At 34.2% G+C, this 19372-nt stretch overlaps 1 protein-coding gene across 1 annotated transcript; it reads right to left on the minus strand.

Moving 5' to 3' along the window:
- Positions 1-444: 444 nt before the first annotated feature.
- Positions 445-14180, minus strand: LOC128558382 (uncharacterized). The gene is made up of 4 exons (XM_053547357.1): positions 14020-14180; positions 7530-8145; positions 6221-6265; positions 445-5993 (listed from the first exon to the last, which is right to left on the minus strand). Exons 2-4 carry the CDS (start codon positions 8140-8142, stop codon positions 4366-4368), a joined length of 2286 nt encoding a protein of 761 aa, XP_053403332.1. The 5' UTR covers positions 8143-8145; positions 14020-14180; the 3' UTR covers positions 445-4365.
- Between the last annotated feature and the right edge of the window lie 5192 nt (positions 14181-19372).

Below are 19372 nucleotides of genomic sequence, written 5' to 3' on the forward strand. Positions count from 1 at the left end.
ACCAACCCTAGGTGCACAACTCCACACAGTGAATAATATTCCTATAATATAGTATAACTCTGTCAAAGACTTTTTGAGATACATTCGACACAAACTTTATGGTCCTTTTTATGCATATTTCTACCTAAGTCAAGGGTCATAACTCCGATCTGGATGTGTGAAATCCCAGTTGAAATATAAGGTACACAGCTTCTCATGCTAAATGAGATTACCCTGGGTCAAATATTGTTTGAGTTATGCTCGACATAACTTTCGGACGGGCGAACGGATGCACAGACAAGTGCAACACTATGGACCTCTCACCCCACGCCATTGCAAACTTTGTTCTAGGGGTAGGGATGAAAAAAAGGTTTTATACATGGAATGAAACACCTTTAACTGATTTGATCATTTTATTAGTTTTTTTATTAAGCTAAACGATATACAATTTATGCAAAGTCCATAACAAAACACTATATATAGTTTATGCAAAATAAAAGAAAAACATACTTAAATCTAGACTTCGTTATCAGGAGGGTCATGATGACACTGATTCGCTCACCTGAGCAATATGAGCTCGTTTAAAACGACAAACTAATGCTAAAATATTAGAAAGTATGTCAGAAGGTCATATATTCATGGTCACTGAAAGTCAGTTGTAAGATTGGTGTGTAAAACTGAACATGTCATCTAAATTTCAAGGATGTACCTTAAAAATCAAGAAAATATGTCAGTAGGTCATGGTCACAGTCAAGTGACCCTTAATTAATCGCTTGGGGTCATCAGGTAATTATAATTAAACAGTCTAGGAAATATGATCTGATAAGTTTTGAAGTCTTTGCTCTTTTATAACTCATATAACAAGTGTTGTTATAGATCCATTAGGCAACGCTACACACTTAATATCCAAGGCCTAAGCCTTGATCTTTCAGACAAGAAGATTTTTATTTTTACCTATATAAAATTATGTTAAATCTGGGACCCCAGGGCAGGGCCTCTTTTCATTCCAGAGGTATAATTTGAACAACTTTGGTAGAGGACCACAAGACAATGCAACATATCAAATATCAAAAGCCTATGCCAGAAGCAAGAAGATTTTTAAAGTTGTTTACTATACAAGTCTGTGTAAAACTTGCGACCCCACCTCCCCCTAGGGAAGGGTCTCTTTTCATCCAAGAGGCACAATTTGAGCAATTCTGGTAGAGGACCACAATGTAATGCTACATACTAAATATCAAAGTCCTAGGTCTAGTTAGTTTTTCCTATATAATTCTTTTGAAAACTTGTGGTCCCTTTGGCGGGGCCTCTTTTCACCTCGGAGGCACATTTAAAATATTTTTAGAGGACCATTATAGTCCGATCAGTTCGTAACAGGAAATGCCAAAATAATTCAGAAAATGGGAAAAGCACCAACATTGGCACAGCATTTTATTAAAGCATAAAACACATTTTATATATTTTAAAGGGATTTTTTTTGTTTTCCTTTAAGTAATTTATCATATTTTACTTGTATTCCCTCCAAGGCAGCATATTAAAACATAGTTGCTATTCTGCCAACAATGTTTAGCCAGAGGGGGCTTATGGGTTGCCCCCCGTATGCATGGATAGTGTAATAACTTTAAAACTAGAACAGATTTTTTATTATACGTGGTACATGGGTAGATGGCAATTGTGAGAATGCCAACGTCATTTAAATTGGCAACAAATAGTCAACGAATGTGACAAAAAGTTCCATCCTGCATTTCTTAAAAACTAAGAGAGATTGTTTCTTGAGAAATTGTACATAGATAAGAGGAAAAATTGAGAAATGCTTGTTATCTTAGTTTCTCCTTTGTATATCATTTCGAGCGTCTGTAAGTCCGTCCTTCATTCGGAAATGGTGGATTCTTCAATAACTTCAAAAGTACAATTTCTAAAGACTTCTTCATGAAACCTTGTGTATAGATAGTAGGTAATATGGAGAATGAGAAAGTCTGTTATGTTAGTTTCTATATAACATTGTATTTTCTATGACACAAAATACAACAACAACCCCTTTCGGTTTGGGACTTAGAAATGCAAGAATATATTATAGCTTCGGGCTAGTAGGACCAAATGAAACAACGTTCCTAATTATGCACCCGTTGTCACAATGTCTGCATAATATATCGATCACATAATCATTGATTATGTAATGCTAACTTTGTAACAAAGAAGAATAAGACTGAAAATATTAAAGTTGTTTTCACGGACAAACAGTAACTATTCTGTGAAATAGATTACTCAGCTCAGTGAGCTGAAATCTGAAATAAGGTTCATGTAAGATACACATGTCAGTTCACACAAGCACGAGATGGTAGACAACTTTAATTAACTTGCATAAGGCAGTACAGAGCATTTCAGCACTTCTGACAAATTACATCTTCCTCGACAGCCTCTATCTAGTTTGCACATGCACTTGAGGAGCTATTGGTACGAGACTGATACTTGATGCACGTTCCAGGTTTTCAAAGATACCTCTGGTCAGCCTTATTTATCTTGACTTGGATCTTAAGAAAGTGATAGAACACCTAACCCCATATGCGCCCGACCTGATGGTCAACCTGTTTTAGTATGTTCAAGAGGTGTAACAGACGATGTAGGAATGCACACTGCTACGTTCGTGCCACATTGTAGAATACGTTTTTGGATATCAATACGTTCTTTTGGTGCTTAACATGTCTATATCACGTTTGCAGCAGGTTCTCACCATGTCTGTTTCAGATTCTGAGAACTGAGTATGGATACTGGATCCAATTCCCCATCACTTCATTTTCAACCAGCAATGGGTATGAACGTAGATCATAAGGAATTACCGCAAGATCACGGACTCAAAAGCACTGGCAGCATATAGTAGATTTCTGGACCTTCGTATACCATTCACGCTGCTTTTGCTTTTTTCCACCACGGCCTCTCTATAAGACTGCTCTGATTTCTCCGGGGGCCTTGTTGTATATTGTATTTGATTGCTGTTGAGTGTAGATACAGACACAATATAACTTGCAAAAGGAACGACGCAACGAGAACGTGATAAGCACATGGTAAGCGAGCGAGAGGTTCAATCTGACTGGTCGTACTGAGAATGTAGTAAGAACGCATTGGACGTGGAGATGCGCGTGGTAATAAAGATTATTGGAAACGTGTTAGACGCAGTGAGAACCTGGCAAGGATATTGCAAGGGCGCAGTATGAACTTAAGAAGTACACATTTTCAGGACGCACTGTGGTCTTCATGATCTTCGTCTGAGAGTGAGGGCATAGGTGACTGTACGTTATATGCTTTTGACAATAAACCATAAAATATTGTTATTATACAACATGCTACAATTTGACAAAACAGGTTTATTTCATAGCAGCAACACATACCACTTTATTACATTTATCTTTTTTATGAATCAACTCTACCAACTAGTGATTAATATGTATGAAATACTTGAAATGATCCAACAGCACCATAAGAAACACAACATTTAAACCAGATAAACAGGTGTTCATGCGTAACGTCACGGCGATCTCTCCTATTCTGCAGTATTTTGCATCTGTGTATGTCTCCAGTGATTGATATCGTTTATGTATAACTGCCTTACGGTCTCTAACATCACTATATGTTGTATACTGTTATTGATAAAAAGGTTTGAAAATATAAGAATAGATTGGTTAACAAAACTAATTATGTCATACTTTAATGGCTATTTTAAATTAGTACTTTGGAGTTGTCCAAAGTTTTAAATGTATAATTTAATGCATTAATTTGCATTCTTTCATAAAAACTACTTTTTTTCACTGGATCCGCCTATGTATGAACGGGAGAAAAATCGTGTGCAAACAAGGCAATTCACATGCTTTTAATACCCAATTTTTATTTTTTTAAATGCTTTCCCAGGGAAGTATATGTATTTCTGCGCAGATTGACATCTGGTATCTGCGTCTTGTTTCTTTCATAAAAACATCTTCTTGTAGCATAAAAGATGCAATCTGAAACCTAGAATGTTTTGCTGTATCAGTTACCAACGCTAAATGCGCTGCCCCCAACAATGTTCGTACTCGCTTCTTCCCTTGTTTACTCCCCTTTTAGAACTGGGCGTCGTTTCAGTTTTTTGTAGATAACTGTGAATGTTTAAGAATAGCGTGTAACTTGTGTGATTGTCTGTTTCTTAGGGAAACATATTTATGATTTTGGTATCAGTCGGTATGTTTTTATCTAATTTCTATAAACTTATTATTTTTTATAGAACAACAGTCAAAAATAATAAATTTATTCTTTCAATATTTAACACTCAATTATGATTTGTAAAATCTGTGTTTCTGATATTGCTGTTGCCAACATTCAAACTTCGTCTGTTGGAGATGCTAGTGTATTTACATAATATCATATCACTACTTTGAAGAGTTGCAGTTTTACCCCTTTCTTAGAACTGTTAGAAATGGCAAGTCTTGTTTTGTCCTTTGAAAAACAAATACTGTAAGGAAACCTTATATCTATCTTATGAGATGCTACAATTTTTCCTGATGGAGAAATCTGTACAATGCTGTCTGTTCCTTTACAACAAACAAAGATACAATCTAAAGGTCCTACTGCGACATTTCTTGGTTCTCTGATTTGTTGGTCCTTGACATCGACTCTGGTGTTGGTCGTAGCGTCGTATATAAAGACAGTGTGATCATCCCTATCCGTGAGAACAATTTTGTTACTGTTTCTTATATATGTACATGCGCTGGTACCAATAGAGTACTTTTTGTTATGAAAGTCGATACTGAAATCTTTCTCTTCTCCTAATATAGATACAATACGAAAAGGTCTAGTATCATCAATTGTTCCAACAACAAAATTCTTATCATCCTTCAGACACACAGAGTCATACTCTGTCGTTACTTTACATGTCCTGATTAAAGTTATTTCATTTAATTTACTGACACGTAGAAAGTATATCTTGTAATATCCCTCATTTGTTATCGCCACTTCCTCCTCAGATACAACAACAATACTCTGTGGTGTATACGATAACTGATATGATCCTACTTTCTCAAGCTTCTTATTGTAAATCAAGCATTTTTTGTTGAAATTATCCACGGCAGCCAGTCTACCATCCGGCAGAAAATCCATACCTGTTAGCAACGGTTGCTTCTCGCTTTTATTCTGCTTCAGTTCCAGTACACTATCCATGAACAACTGTACTGGCCTGCTGTCTGGTGCCTCCATATGTACCGATAGTAGTGCAATTTGTTCTGGTAAGTTCAAATGTTCAAGATGTAGAGACACAATATAGATATCTGTTAGAGACTGCAATTTGGTTCTAAATGCCTCTATCTGATACTGAGAAATAAGTTTTTGTGAGGCTGTGCCACATTTAGTCATATTAATCAATGACAGTTTGGCTTGTTCAGATTTCTCAATGACATGCAAACAGTGTTTGCGATTTTTCTGTATTTCTTTCAATGTATTATTTTTCATTTCATTAGCTTTTTCTTTTATTTTCTGTGCTTCAGAATCAAATTGCTTCAATAACGCATTTCTATATTCATCTAACCTTGCAGGAATACTTTTTACATTCTTGTTTACATCTCTTTCAATGGAAGACAACCATGCAAGAAGCAGGCGTGCTTCGTTTTGTAGTCGAGGTATTTCCATTGTTGGGTTGTGTTTAGACTCGCATGTTGCTTCAGAAATGGAATAAATTGTACTGCAGTGTTCATGTTTCTCCTTTACACACACCTCACAGCAAAGTTTATTGTCAGATTTGCAGATATGTGTAATGTTCTTTTTATGTACATTACACTTATCATAACCCTTCATGTCTAGCTTAAATGGCATGCCTTTTTCTATTCTTTGCCGGCTGTGCGTCTTCTCAACAGTATGGATACGTTGGTTACATTCAGTGCACATAAACTTACAGCAGGCTTCACAATAGAATGTTGCAGTGTTGCCTTTGTTGGAACAAACCTCACATTTGGGCAATGTATCGGGAAATGTAGAATGTGAAAAATCGTATGTGTATCCTAATAAAATACAAACCCATGTGTTTTAGTTCTTTCATTTTAAAAATACCTTTAAAAACTTGAGATATAGTTTATTTGCAATGATTTATTAAGCAAACACAGTAGTAAAAGATTATTGTACAAATATCATATGACAATAATATATAGAATGTACAATATCATACATCTATCAGTATGGACACTTTATTCTTGAAATAAACTTTTCCAATGAAAAGGTATATATTTACCAGCGTGTAGTTTCTGGAATTCCCCCATTAATCTCTGCTCAACTTCTGTGAAAGAAATATTTTAATATGAAACAAGAACTGATGGAAGCTCCCCGAAATTTGCATATTAAAAGAACAAATTTTTAAAGCTGAATTTACTGACTGGACACATATAATTTAATATATTATTGAAACCTCCAACGGGTAATGTAGAAAATATGCGCACCTTCTCTTGCGAGTGAAGTCCTATGATATTTTTGCTAAATTCAGTGGTTGCTGAGAAAAAATCCTGACTTTGTTAGAGCTTTAGTTTACAAATGTTGAATAATCAAAGGGCAATAAATCGGTGAAAAATCATACACCCGGAACACGAAGAAGTATGGCTAAATTCCAATCAGAGGTAGCTGAGAAGTACTCCGGAAAAGAATTGTACTATAGTATACTACTGTTACATAATCAAAGGGCAACAACTCCGTGAAAATCATACGACCGGATCACAAAGATAACACGCGCATCTCTTGATAGCAAAGCTTCCTATGAAGTTTCGCTACATTCCAACAAGTGGTTGCTGAGGAATACTCCGGACAAGAAATACGGGACGGACGGACGGACGAAGCGGCGACTATATATGCTTCCCCTTCGGGCAGCAAAATCAGTTTATTTCTATTAAACATAGCAATATTGGAGTTATCTGGACATAGTATTTGGCGTTATACAGGCGCCACCAAATAGTGCTCCCCTATTTTATCCACTTCTTATATAAAGTAAGAAGCTGTTATTTTAGAACACAAAATCACGCCCCTGGATGTATGATCAAAGAAACTTGGATTTTACATGTTTTAAGTTTAAGGTAAAGATCATATGAATGTCAATGTCATTTATATATACGTCACTTTGTAGATTGTTGAGTGTGAGAATGAAGTAAATTATGGCGTTTATGTTGGCTGTAGGACCTTAAAATTCTTTTAAAATTATTAAGTTTCTAAGTTTGGAGCTGAAGGTCATATGAGGGTCAAGGTCATTTATATATGGGTCGATTTAGATGTACTGCCAGAAGAATTGTCGAGTGAAAGACCATAACTCCAAGTTGGCTGAGTTAAATCCCGTACAGAATACCAGGTGCGGAACTTCACATGCTATGAAACATTTTTTTCTCTTAAGTGAAATGCTTAAAACATATATTCTATCTTGTTTGCATGGATTTGTTTTTAGTACTATTATATAAAAGAAATACCTCTCTTTTTAACTTAAAGTATATACTACAGCAAAACTACAACCTTTAAATACTATGATCACTATTTTTAATATATATAACAAAGCATCTTTTTACCTGATATGGATTCTTGTAATCGGTTCTCTGATGCTTTTACTTCTTGCACAATATCTTCAGACTGTTTTTCCAACATTCCTTCAAAATCTTGTAACAGCTCGTCTTCATTCCTCAGCTCCTTCACATACTTAAGAGCAGCTGCCTCATCAAGTGGTTCGCCTGTGAACTTCTGTATCAATTTTGAGCATTCAGTCTGTAGATTCACGTCAAGACCTAGGCACAATTTTGTCAATGCGTCTTCCAGATCGGTTTTCAAGGTGGTGTAATCAGCGAGTTCAACTGAAGCGGTGGAATTATGCGCCAAAGTGTTTCTTGTTTCTTTTATAACTTTAATGTACTGTATGTCGGCGGTAGAAAGATTCGTCACATCTTGTAGAACAACTGTCAGCAGAGAAAGGTCAAGGTCCTCAACATCCGGGGTACCACTCTTAGGAAACAGTACGATATACTGGGACTTTATAAGCTTCTTCTTCAGTGTTTTTTCATGAGTTTTCAGGATGACATCAAGTGCAATGCCTGCAAGTTCTCTATCAATGATACCTTTACAAACCAGCATGCCTCCTTGAACGAGGATCAGCAGAAGCCGTATGTAATATTCAGTTTGTACATTCATCTTCTAAAATATTTAATATGTAAGTTAAAATTAGTTCTGAAATAGAAATGATATTCTAATAGAAGTTGCTTGATTTTTTTAATTCTCAAATATGACATTAGTGCCAGGTGAATGCTATCTATTAACGAGAACGTTTGATATACTATCTCCAAAGTTAAGCTAACAACTTCGAAATTTCGAATTACTCAAAATTACAATTCTGTACCGTGCCTTCTCATCCTCAATTTCTTTTTTTTTCTTTTTTTTTCTTTTTCTCTTCTCTTTCTTTTTTTTCTCTTTCTGTTTTTCCTTCTTTTTTTCTTCTTTTTTCCAGGCCCCATATGGGTAATCCCATTTATTTTCCCCGTCATTGGCATAATAGGGGTCGGGGAGTATCCGCCTATTAGCCTTACAATGTTCAATGAGTTATTTTAATGAAATAATTAGAATACAATTTTAAACAAGTAGTACGCATATTCACATTGAAATTATTAATGTACAGTAGAGATAGAACTAGTACATGTATGCTATAATATATTTTAAAACAAAATAATAATAATAAAAACACACAAAACAAAACAACCCATTCGCTATATGATATCAGTGACTTGTCCGAAAGCGAAAGTTGACAATTTTTTTAAAATTTTTATGTTCTCCCGCATGTCAAATGGCTGAAATGTTAATGAAAGTGCTTGTTACAGCTACTTCTCTTAAACTTCTTAAACGAATTTTGTTTAGAGCTGATTTAATGACTTTAATGATAAATAACACCCACCTGACACAAATGCGCATCCAGACTTTAGTAGTGTAGTATAGACATGATATTTTATTGTACATTAAGAAATATGCGAAAAGAGAACGACTTTGTCATTTTTCTATGTTTCATTTTTCCCTAAACTTTATTTGGTTTCGCGATTGTTTTTCTTACAAAAAAAGTTCGCGTGTCACCATTATGCCACGTTAGAAAAAGGATCAGAAAATAGGAAACAAATAGTTGCTTAATATGTGTTATTCAACTGAACATTCGTTCGATAAAAACAAAACTAATCTACAACAAGAGGGCCAAGATGGTCTTTGGTCTCTCACCTGTGTAATACACCATAACAGTGTAAACGTTTTTAACCAGTGATTTCATGGAGACAAATATTCTGACAAATTGTCATTCAGATTGGACAAAAAAAACAAACATGGCCTCTTAAGTGTAAAAAGCATTTTCTTTGATTTGACCTAGTTACCTTGCTTTTTATCCCAAATGACCCAAATTCAAACTTGTCCAAATTTCATGAAAACAATTATTCTGATAAAGTTCCTGGAAGATTGGAGCAAAGAAGTGGCCTCTAGAGTTTATACAAGCTTAACTTATGACTTAACCTAGTGGCCTAGTTTTTGACCCCATGTGACCCAGATTTGAAATCGTCCAAGAGTTTATGATAACAAACATCCTGACCAAAGTTTATGAAGATAGAATCAAAAATGCTCCCCCATGGATGTAAACATGCTTATTCTTTGATTTGACCTGGTGACATATGTTTTGACCCCACATGACCCAGATAAAATTCATTCAATATTTCATGCAGACAAACATTCTGACCAAGTTTCACGACACTAACTGAACAAGAGTGTTAAGAAGCCTTTCCTTTGATATGACTGGGTGACCTAGTTTTTGACCCAACATGACCCTGATAAAAATTCATTCAATATTTCATAAAGACAAACATTCTGACCAAGTTTCATGCACATCAAATGAACAAGAATATTAACAAGCTTTTCCTTTGATATGACTGGGTGACCTAGTGTTTGACCCCATATGACGCAGTTTCAGACTTTGCCTTGGAATCACCAAGATAAACATTCTGACTAAGTTTCATGAAGATAGGGTCATAAATGTGGCCTGAAGAGTGTTAAAGACACTGATTCTGGTATGCCTGGTATGTGGCCTATGGAGATGATAAGGTCTGCGTATTGGCGATAAGGGCCAATACACAAGTCAGGACCATTGGTAGACTTGCTTCTGTTTATCATAATAAGCTACTGTATAGCTACTGTGCAGTAAACAAATTGCAGGTGATATTTCTCACCTTTATAGCAAATCAGTTCTCACCTTTATAACGAGTTTAGAAAGCTTGATTGAATTAGGGCTAAATAAACAAAGTGATAAGGTACAACAGTGTTTTATCATATTTTTAAATATAGTAAGTTTTTTAACAATTACATCTCATAATTGCTGTTTTTTTATAAATTATCAAAAACATAAAAAATGCATTCAGGCACATAGCTTTTAGAAGTAATAAATTATTGTGTATTTTGAACAATGATATATCTTTATTGCTGGATTTTATTATACATAAAAGAAAGTTAACATTATTTAGACAACACAAGACGAATTAAGCATTTTTAATATATAACATCCTTCTGTCTATATACCTTCTTTATCTATTAAAAATGCAACTGAACGCTTCTTTAATTTCTAATGAAATCCAGCAATTATCTTTTTTTTTCGTTTTTATTTTGTTACTTTTGATAAAAAGATCATAATCATTGAATAAACAAACTTGTAATTTCTCTTATTAAGTTTTGAATAATTATTTTATAGTGAGAAATGCTTTGCTATAAGAGTTATAATTTAATTGGCCAGGACATTACTCAACGTGACTGAGCAATCAAAATTAGTATCTTATCAATTAAAATAAGTTTGTGTACATGCTGAAAAAAGACTAAAAAAACAACAGCATTTCAATGAATAAAATGCAAAACACAGGAAATAACCAATTTACCTGTAGGCAATAAAATTTATGATTCTCTGACAATAATTAGGCTACATGTCAAGTCTACAGGGGTTTTATGGACCCTTATCAGACTGGACCAGACAGGATCTTGTATATTGGGGATTAAAAAGTCTGGTATTTGGTGGGGGGGGGGGGGGGGGGGGTCACTTATATAGGAGATTTTCTTTGCCTTTAAGCTTTTCCTTTGATTTGATCTTATGACCGAGTTTCAGACCCATATGGCCCAGTTTCAAACTTGGCTTAGAAATCATCAAGTTAAACACTCTGAGTTTCATAAAGATCGGTCATAAATGTGGCCTCTATGTTGTTAACAAGTTTTTCCTTTGATTTGACCGAATGACCTAGTATTTGTCCCGATATGACCCGGTTTCAGTCCAGGCCTAGAGATCATCAAGGTAATCAGTCTGTGCTAGTTTGTATCAAATCAAAGCATAAATAAAACCTCTATATGGATGAAAGAGCCAAAAATAGAAACTTTTGCCGCTTTCATGGACAGTTACTCTAGAACCCACGATGAAATCCAGCCAATTTTCGAAAAGAACCGATATCTTAATGTGACTTAAGTTGTTTGTAAGTGTGGTTAAAATCAAATATAAAATGGAACTTCTGTCGGGTTCACAAGGTGAAAATAACCAAATTTTGGCTCTTTCAGGGGTCGGTCAAGGGCCGTTACTCTGGAACCTATGATTGGATCTGACAAATTCATCATGAAATCTAAGATTTTTTGTTGTTGAAGATATTGTGCAAGTTTATATCAAATCAAACCGTAAAGGAAGTCTCTATATGGCTGCTAAAGCCAAAATAGCATATTTTGGCCCTTTAAAGGGCCATACCTCTGGAACCAGTTTTCTAAAGGAACCAGGATGTTATGCTAATACAAGTTGTGCGCAGGTTTGATTAAAGTTAATTGCAAAATGTGGTCTCTATCGTGTTTACAAACCAAAATTGGCATAACGGGATCTGGCCAGTTTTCGAAAGGAACCGAGCTCTTATGCCAACACAAGTTGTGTGCAAGTTTGATTAAAGTTGATTGCAAAATGTGGTATCTATCGTGTTCACAAGCCAAAAACAGCAAATTTTGGCCCGTTAAGGGGCCATAACTCTGGAATCTATGCTTATATTTGGCGGGTTTTCGAAAGGAACCAAGATGTTATGCTAATACAAGTTGTGCACAGGTTTGATTAAAGTTGATTGCAAAATGAAAAATGTGGTCTCTATCGTGTTCACAAACCAAAATTGCCACGATAACTACAATTACTATGTAACCCATGATGGGATCTGGCCAGTTTCGAAAGGAACCGAGATATTATGTCAACACAAGTTGTGTGCCAGTTATTAAAGTTGATTGCAAAATGTTGTATCTATCGTGTTCACAAGCCAAGAATAGTAAATTTTGGCCCGTTAAAGGGCCATAACTATGGAATCCATGATTGGATTTAGCCAGTTTTCGAAAGGAATCAAGATGTTATGCTAAGAATCCAAGAACAGCAAATTTTGGCCCGTTAAGGGGCCATAACTCTGGAATCCATGCTTATATCTGGCGGGTTTTCAATAACTATTGTTTTCGAAAGGAATCAAAATGTTATGCTAATACAAGTTATGCGCAGGTTTGATTAAAGTTGATTGCAAAATGTTGTATCTATCGTGTTTCACAAGCCAAGAATAGCAAATTTGGGCCCTTTAAGGGATCTGGCCAGTTTTCGAAAGGAACCGAGATATTAAGCCCTTACAAGTTGTTTGCAAGTTTTATTAAAGTTGATTTTAGAATGTGGTCTCTATCATGTTGACAAGCCCAAAATGGAAAATTTGGCTCTTTAAGGGGACATAACTTTTGAACGCATAATGGGATCTGGCCAGTTTTCGAAAGGAATCGAGATATTATACCCATTTAAGTTGTGTGCGAGTTTGATCTTAAGATTGATTGCAAAATGTGGTCTCTATCGTGTTCACAAGAAATTGTGGGCGGAAGACGGACGGACGCCGGACAAAATGCGATCACAAAAGCACATCATGTCACAGGTGAGCTTAAAGGCGCTCGTGATAGTTTTTTCGGACGGTTTGATATTTACCCCAACACCGTGTCAATTTGGTTGTGTTTCTAATCGATGTAGCTCATTGCAGAGTTGGAGCGGTCTTCTGCGCATGCCCGGAAGTGATTATCTAATGTAGCGTACGGCAAAATGCGCAAATTATTGCATGTTTGCATGCATTTAGTGTATAATATGTATGATATACTGACTAGAGGTTAGGGTAAGTATCACCATGGTTACAAAATATATACATTTAAAGTACTTTTAGTTCAAATTGCTTCATATATTGAAGTCTGTAATTTATACCGGCGCTCCAACTCTGCATTGAGTCACAGCTGTTTCTAATCCCGTACCGTAACCATACCGTACATTCTTATTCGTAAACTAAAGGTTTCGTTTGGAGAAAGGCTGAAACTTATATCGTTCTGTGACATCAAAATACTCCAGAAACACGTTAAAATCCGCTTATTAAGAAATCTGCCGTTTCATAATTTGATATATCTCTAAGTCATTTGCTGAAACACTGGAAGAAAATTTCGTAACAACCTGCGTTGTATAAATGCCCGCTACACCCCACCTCGTTGTAATTTGATTTAAGCGAAATTTAATATGGTGACCTATCAATTTTCTTTTTGTTTTAGATTAGGTAGACATAACCAAAGGTATGTGCAGAGTTTGATAAAATTCTATATGTGAAACTCGATACAATAGCAGAAGTGCCAACTTAAAATTGTCAAAAATATGCAAAAATAGCCCTTGGGCCTGCTGAACAAGTATTCCTTTCTTTACAAAATCATTTTCTTTTAATTTCTCTGAGCATGTTTCAAATAGATATATTGTTTTCCGTTATAAAAATGCTTAGATATCAAATTTATGCTGGTTATTGTACTTTACCGAAATATATTTTAGGAGTATAGAAATTTTGAAAAATGTTAAAAATAGCACCATATCTAGGGGCAAATTAGATTGAAACAAAGCTGGTGACCTAGTATGATCTTTTAATACAGAACATTTCATTAAAATCTATTATTGAGAAAAAAATTACGAAACTGTAGCGATCGTCTTTAAAAGTATGTACAAACCTGTTTATTCAAAAGAGAACTGTATTTCTTTTTATATTTTATTCATAAATGTCTTCACATAATTATCCAACACATCTATCATTGCTTCATGCAATCAGCATAATGTTTATAATTATTCTACCACTGTTAAAAAATCATGACTATATGTATATTCTTACGGGTGTAACTTAAAAACGAAGTGGCGCAATAGATAAATATCACTGTTCCGAAACAGCCGATTAAACGAATCTATGATATATGTAGATCGATTGTTTTCTTTATATTTAGTTAACCACTAAATAGTTTCAAAACAATGGTTAGATTAAATTCATTTTGAAATCTCTCTATTAAAAAAAGTATACAAGTTGAAAGTAATACCAAATTTCACTGCATAAATAATACGCTATTGTTTCAAACGAAAAATAGATACTAGTATTATGGTTACTGACATGTCGAACAGAAACATATCTTCGTTAAATTGAGTAATATATCTATCATATTTCAAACCTATAGTTCGAATAGAGGTGCTAACCTTTGTATTGAATTTTTATTATTATTTTTGTAAGATTTATGCATAACACGATTAAATACGACCAGCCGTATGTAAAAACTATGTTCCGATATTGTTCATTATCAAAATAAGTATATCAGTCCGAGAGTGGGTCAAAGCTTAAGTTTTACTAACTATGTTAAAGAGAATTCCTATAGTTTTTTTTTCTTTTATAGATTTTTTTTTTCAATTTCATATATATGTTTTGAAAATTTGTGCTGAAACAATAAACAAATAAAAACAATGATTTTTTTTGGCTTGTTTTTGTGAAATATTGTTTTGAAAATACCAACTGTTGCTGAAAGTGATTTTCCAACATTTTCATGATTTTCTGCTTATTTATAAATACCAACCAAAGTATGCATAAAGACAACAGCACAATAAGGTTTATTATTTTACAGACTTCATTCATATCATAGTCGTATTTGTAATACAATATCATTACAATTATTCGTATAAATAGAAAAAAATCTGGTTTCATATTCACTTTTGTGATTTTTTTTTCAATGGAAAATACTCAAAGAACATCTTTTTTTTTTAAATTTTGAAAAAAAAACAATGTTTCTAGAATTTTCTTTCCTGATTTTATTGTGAATAAACAATTGTATTGTAAAAATAAAAATGACAAAAAACTGATTGGGTCACCAGGCTAAATTTTATGTTAAGACTGCTTGAATGCAACACCTGTTCGGACGGAAAATGGCGCGAACCTGACCAAATTGATTACATGTATCTGCTGGAGGTTACAAAAAAAGTTATGAAAATTCTTAATTCTTTCTATAATTGAATACTAAATGATCTGAAAGGGGATAACATTATATAAACAACACTGTCTTTGTATTAAAATGCGCTGTCAAAACACAACCACAAAAATGGCAAGATATATGTCAGGAATGTACTGATACAACTCAAGATTCCTCATGTTGACTTCACTTCAATTTTCCATAGAAAGTGTCGGCTGCGCAGAAAGATGCGCATAAAGAAAGGAAATTTCAATTACTTCATATAAATACAATTTTTTCTTCTACATACCCCATCATTTGTTTGATATATCGAAGAATTATATTACATTATTTTCAAAATAAGTCATGTTTTTAAGTTCTATTTTACGAATGAACAACCTTGTAAAAGATAATCTTATAGTCGAAAGTGCTGTTATTGGCATTTAATTTTGTTTAATCAATAATTGGGGTAGATTTAGTACTCTGTATATCAGAAAAGGAGGTGACAGAACACTATATCATGTTATTGTTTTCTGAAGTTTAGCTTCCCTTCTCCAAAAAAAAAAAACAACAACTGCATTTTGTAACTAATGCAAGACATTAAAAGAATTTGAAGTAATTTTATTCTTAGCGTTGAAAAAAGATCAATTTTTGTGTTTTTTATAGCCAAAACCTGAGACGAACGATAAGAATTGAACAAATTGAAGAGAAAACTAATAGTCAATGCAACAGACAGTAAAGCCCAGTATAAAGTATTAGACTTTCCACTGACTATCCAACTACTTCAAAAACGGCGAAAAAGACGTTACGATAGAGATGTATTTGGGAACCATATTTTTAGGTTTAAGTACAGTACAGTTATATATTCAGATATTCTCTAGGTTCATTTTCAAGAAGAGATGGGCATATTATCTATGTTTCCCTGTCGTATGATTTCATACAGAGTTATTGGTCTTTGATAACTGGTCTTTGATTATTCAACAATAGTAAATCTTAGTACAATTCTTGTCCGGAATATTTCTCAGCAATAACTGGTGTTGGAATTTAGCCATACTTCATAGGAAGCTTTAAACGCATTACAGTTTGATGATTTTTCACCGAGTTATTGCCTTTTGGTTAACTATAGCGCCATCATATTCAGGAGCATTTCTCAGCAACCACTGCCTCGAATTCAGAAAACATTCATGGAGGCGAGGTGCGCATATTTTTCTTCATTATCCGATTGAATGTGTTTTCAAATTACGATTTAAAACCGATAAACTAAATGTGCCAATTCAGTAAATTCCACATTTGTTTGATATGCACATTTCGGGGAACGTAAATCGGTTTTACCAATATTTCTTGATATTTTTTTTTTCATGGAAATTTTTCTGTTTCAGATAGCTACATAGCTACATGGAAGCAAAAAAAAAAAAAAAACAACAAAAAAACAAAAATGAGGAAAATCATTCATTTATGTTCAGAGGTCAGTATCATCAAAATTATATAATTATATCTCCATGAAGTAGTTGACTTTTGTTTTGATCAAACCCACAAAATATCATACCCATAAAATCAAATGATTTAACAGTCTCAGATTCCCAAATGTTCTACAGTAACATCCAATCAGGTCTGTTAATGCCTGATTATTTACAACCATCTGTCCATGATATAAGTAAGAATGATTAAGAAATAATAAGTTCCAAGGTGTGGTTTATCGTAGAATAACCCGTGCTTTGAGTTCTTATGCGTAAGAATATATCACAAGGCCGTAGGACTGAGTGATATATTGTTTCGCATAAGAACAAAAAACTAGGATTATTCTACGATAAATCACACCTGGGAACTTGTTTTTCGATTCTTACACGACATTATAGTATCAATAGTGTTGGATAATGGCCCTTGAATTACTTGAAACATTACGAATTTCGCCTTGTCCGCAGTTTTCATCCGATCTTTACCAAACTTGCTGACACTATTTTGGGCATAATGTCTTGGTCAGGTTCGAAAACCAGCCAACTCGCTCCAGTACCTCTTGGATTATGGCCCTTGAATTACTCGATATCTGCTAATTTAGCCTTGTCTGCCCTCTAAATGGAATAGTTTTCTTCCGAATTTCAACAAACATGGTGACAATGCTTATGGGCATTATATGGCTTGATATCTTCAACTAAATCGCCCCAGGCTCTCTTGAATTATGGGCCTTGAAAGACATCTTTTACGATACGTAACTGAATATTTAGACGGGCGTATTTTGTGACATTCTGGCACTTTTGTTCCATTTTAACAAAATAATGTGTGCTTTTATTTAAGATGTTACATTTCATTTATTTACTAAATGCGAAAATATTTTGTGAAAATAAATGCAGATACATTTTGAAATATTTTGTTCTACATATCTTTTTGTTTTAGAAAAAATCATTTATATATATCATTTCTGATTTACGAAATAAAAATTAAGATGGAATTACAAAAGTAAAAATGTCTGATGTCAATTTTTATATATTTATATGTATCTAAATGTTTGTTTTTTGCATAAAGAATTTTTGCCTTCACTCGTTTAGAAGAAAATCAAGTATATTCCCCATAAAACGTGTAAAAGTATTCCAAATGATCTTGGAATACGGGTTCTGATTGTTGTGATTTATGCCTTCATTTCAAGTGGGATCCATGCAGGTATCAAATATTTAGGATACTTACTTAATATTCTTGGAATGTTTTCACCAACTTATAATATTTCTGCAGAATGAAACATTTTTGAATTGATGACTCCAAAATATATCTTTAATTTCATTATTTGATACTTGCTTTCGTATTTTGATTCTGCGTATGAACAAGATTCCATTTTCAACCTTTTCTTACATTTTGTCATCACTGTTACCAAGGACGTAAATTGATAGATATTTACATCCTTGCTGTTGCACACGAAAGTCTATATCCAGTGAGCTTTGAACAGTATTCATTGTACACGAGTGTTTGCCATTGTGTCATACACAATGAAAAAACTTTGATATGTGGTCTTTTAACTAAGCTATATTTACAGACCTGATATCATTCTACTCTAGCTTTAGGATATCATTAATTATATCAAGATTTTGTTTATAACATGTTAATATGATTTTACATATTTCGCCTGGTCATAATTGATATAATGAACCTTGTGAAATAAAATTTATAAAACAACTTGTTTTTTTATTTGCACAAAATAATTCGCTTTTATAGCATTCCGAATTACTATCATAAAATTGCTCATCTTATGTCATCTGTGACTTTTTGTGCAAGAAAGCCATTCAACTGGCTTACGGAAGGTCAGTGGTTCTATCCAGGTGAGTGCACGCGTCTGAAAAAATGCTCCAAGGAGCTCCTAGGATCTTCATGTACCTTCAAATTACTGAACGTCACCGTCTGGCCAATGTAAGAAATGCTATTTAGGGGGAGAAAACCAAAATTTACAAACACTATGGCATCCAGCTGTCTCGGATATATTCAGTCAAATGCCAGCAAAGAAAGTTTTTTTTTAATATTGCAACCTATTTCAGAAATAGTTTCAAATTGTTTCCTCATTGCTTCCTCATTGGTGTAAAAGCGACCTGGAAGTTGATGGTTTGGGGTGGGATCAATGAAGACTACACCTACCCATATTTTCTCTAAAAATCTGAGACAACTACAACAAAAATGAAAATAAAAAAAGTAAACAACGCCCCGTATTGCAAGTAAACATTGCATCTAGTTTGGCCCCCATTGCATGTAGACATCGGATCAAGATCAATTACTAAAGAACAATAGAAGTGTACCTTCATAAGACAACTGTATGACCTTATCAAGACTGAAGTCAATAGTTGAAAGGCCATGATCGTGATGTCCCAACTGCCCTAAGGTGGTAATGTCTCTAAATTGCATCCTGGTACTTACGAGAGGGCATGGACGGTAGCTTGCACTTCCAACACCGTCCTCGAAGAGGCTCAATCAAACAGAGCCTGCAACATTACGTCTATGTCGTGTTTGGCGACCTGTGGTTATCCACATTTTTGTTTTCATTTTGTTCGAATATAATAACTTCATCACGTTTATACCTACGTATATTACACTTCAAATATGAAGTGGTAGGTTTGACAGATCTGTC

Source organism: Mercenaria mercenaria, chromosome 7, assembly GCF_021730395.1.
Source record: "Mercenaria mercenaria strain notata chromosome 7, MADL_Memer_1, whole genome shotgun sequence".
Lineage (NCBI taxonomy): Eukaryota > Metazoa > Mollusca > Bivalvia > Venerida > Veneridae > Mercenaria > Mercenaria mercenaria.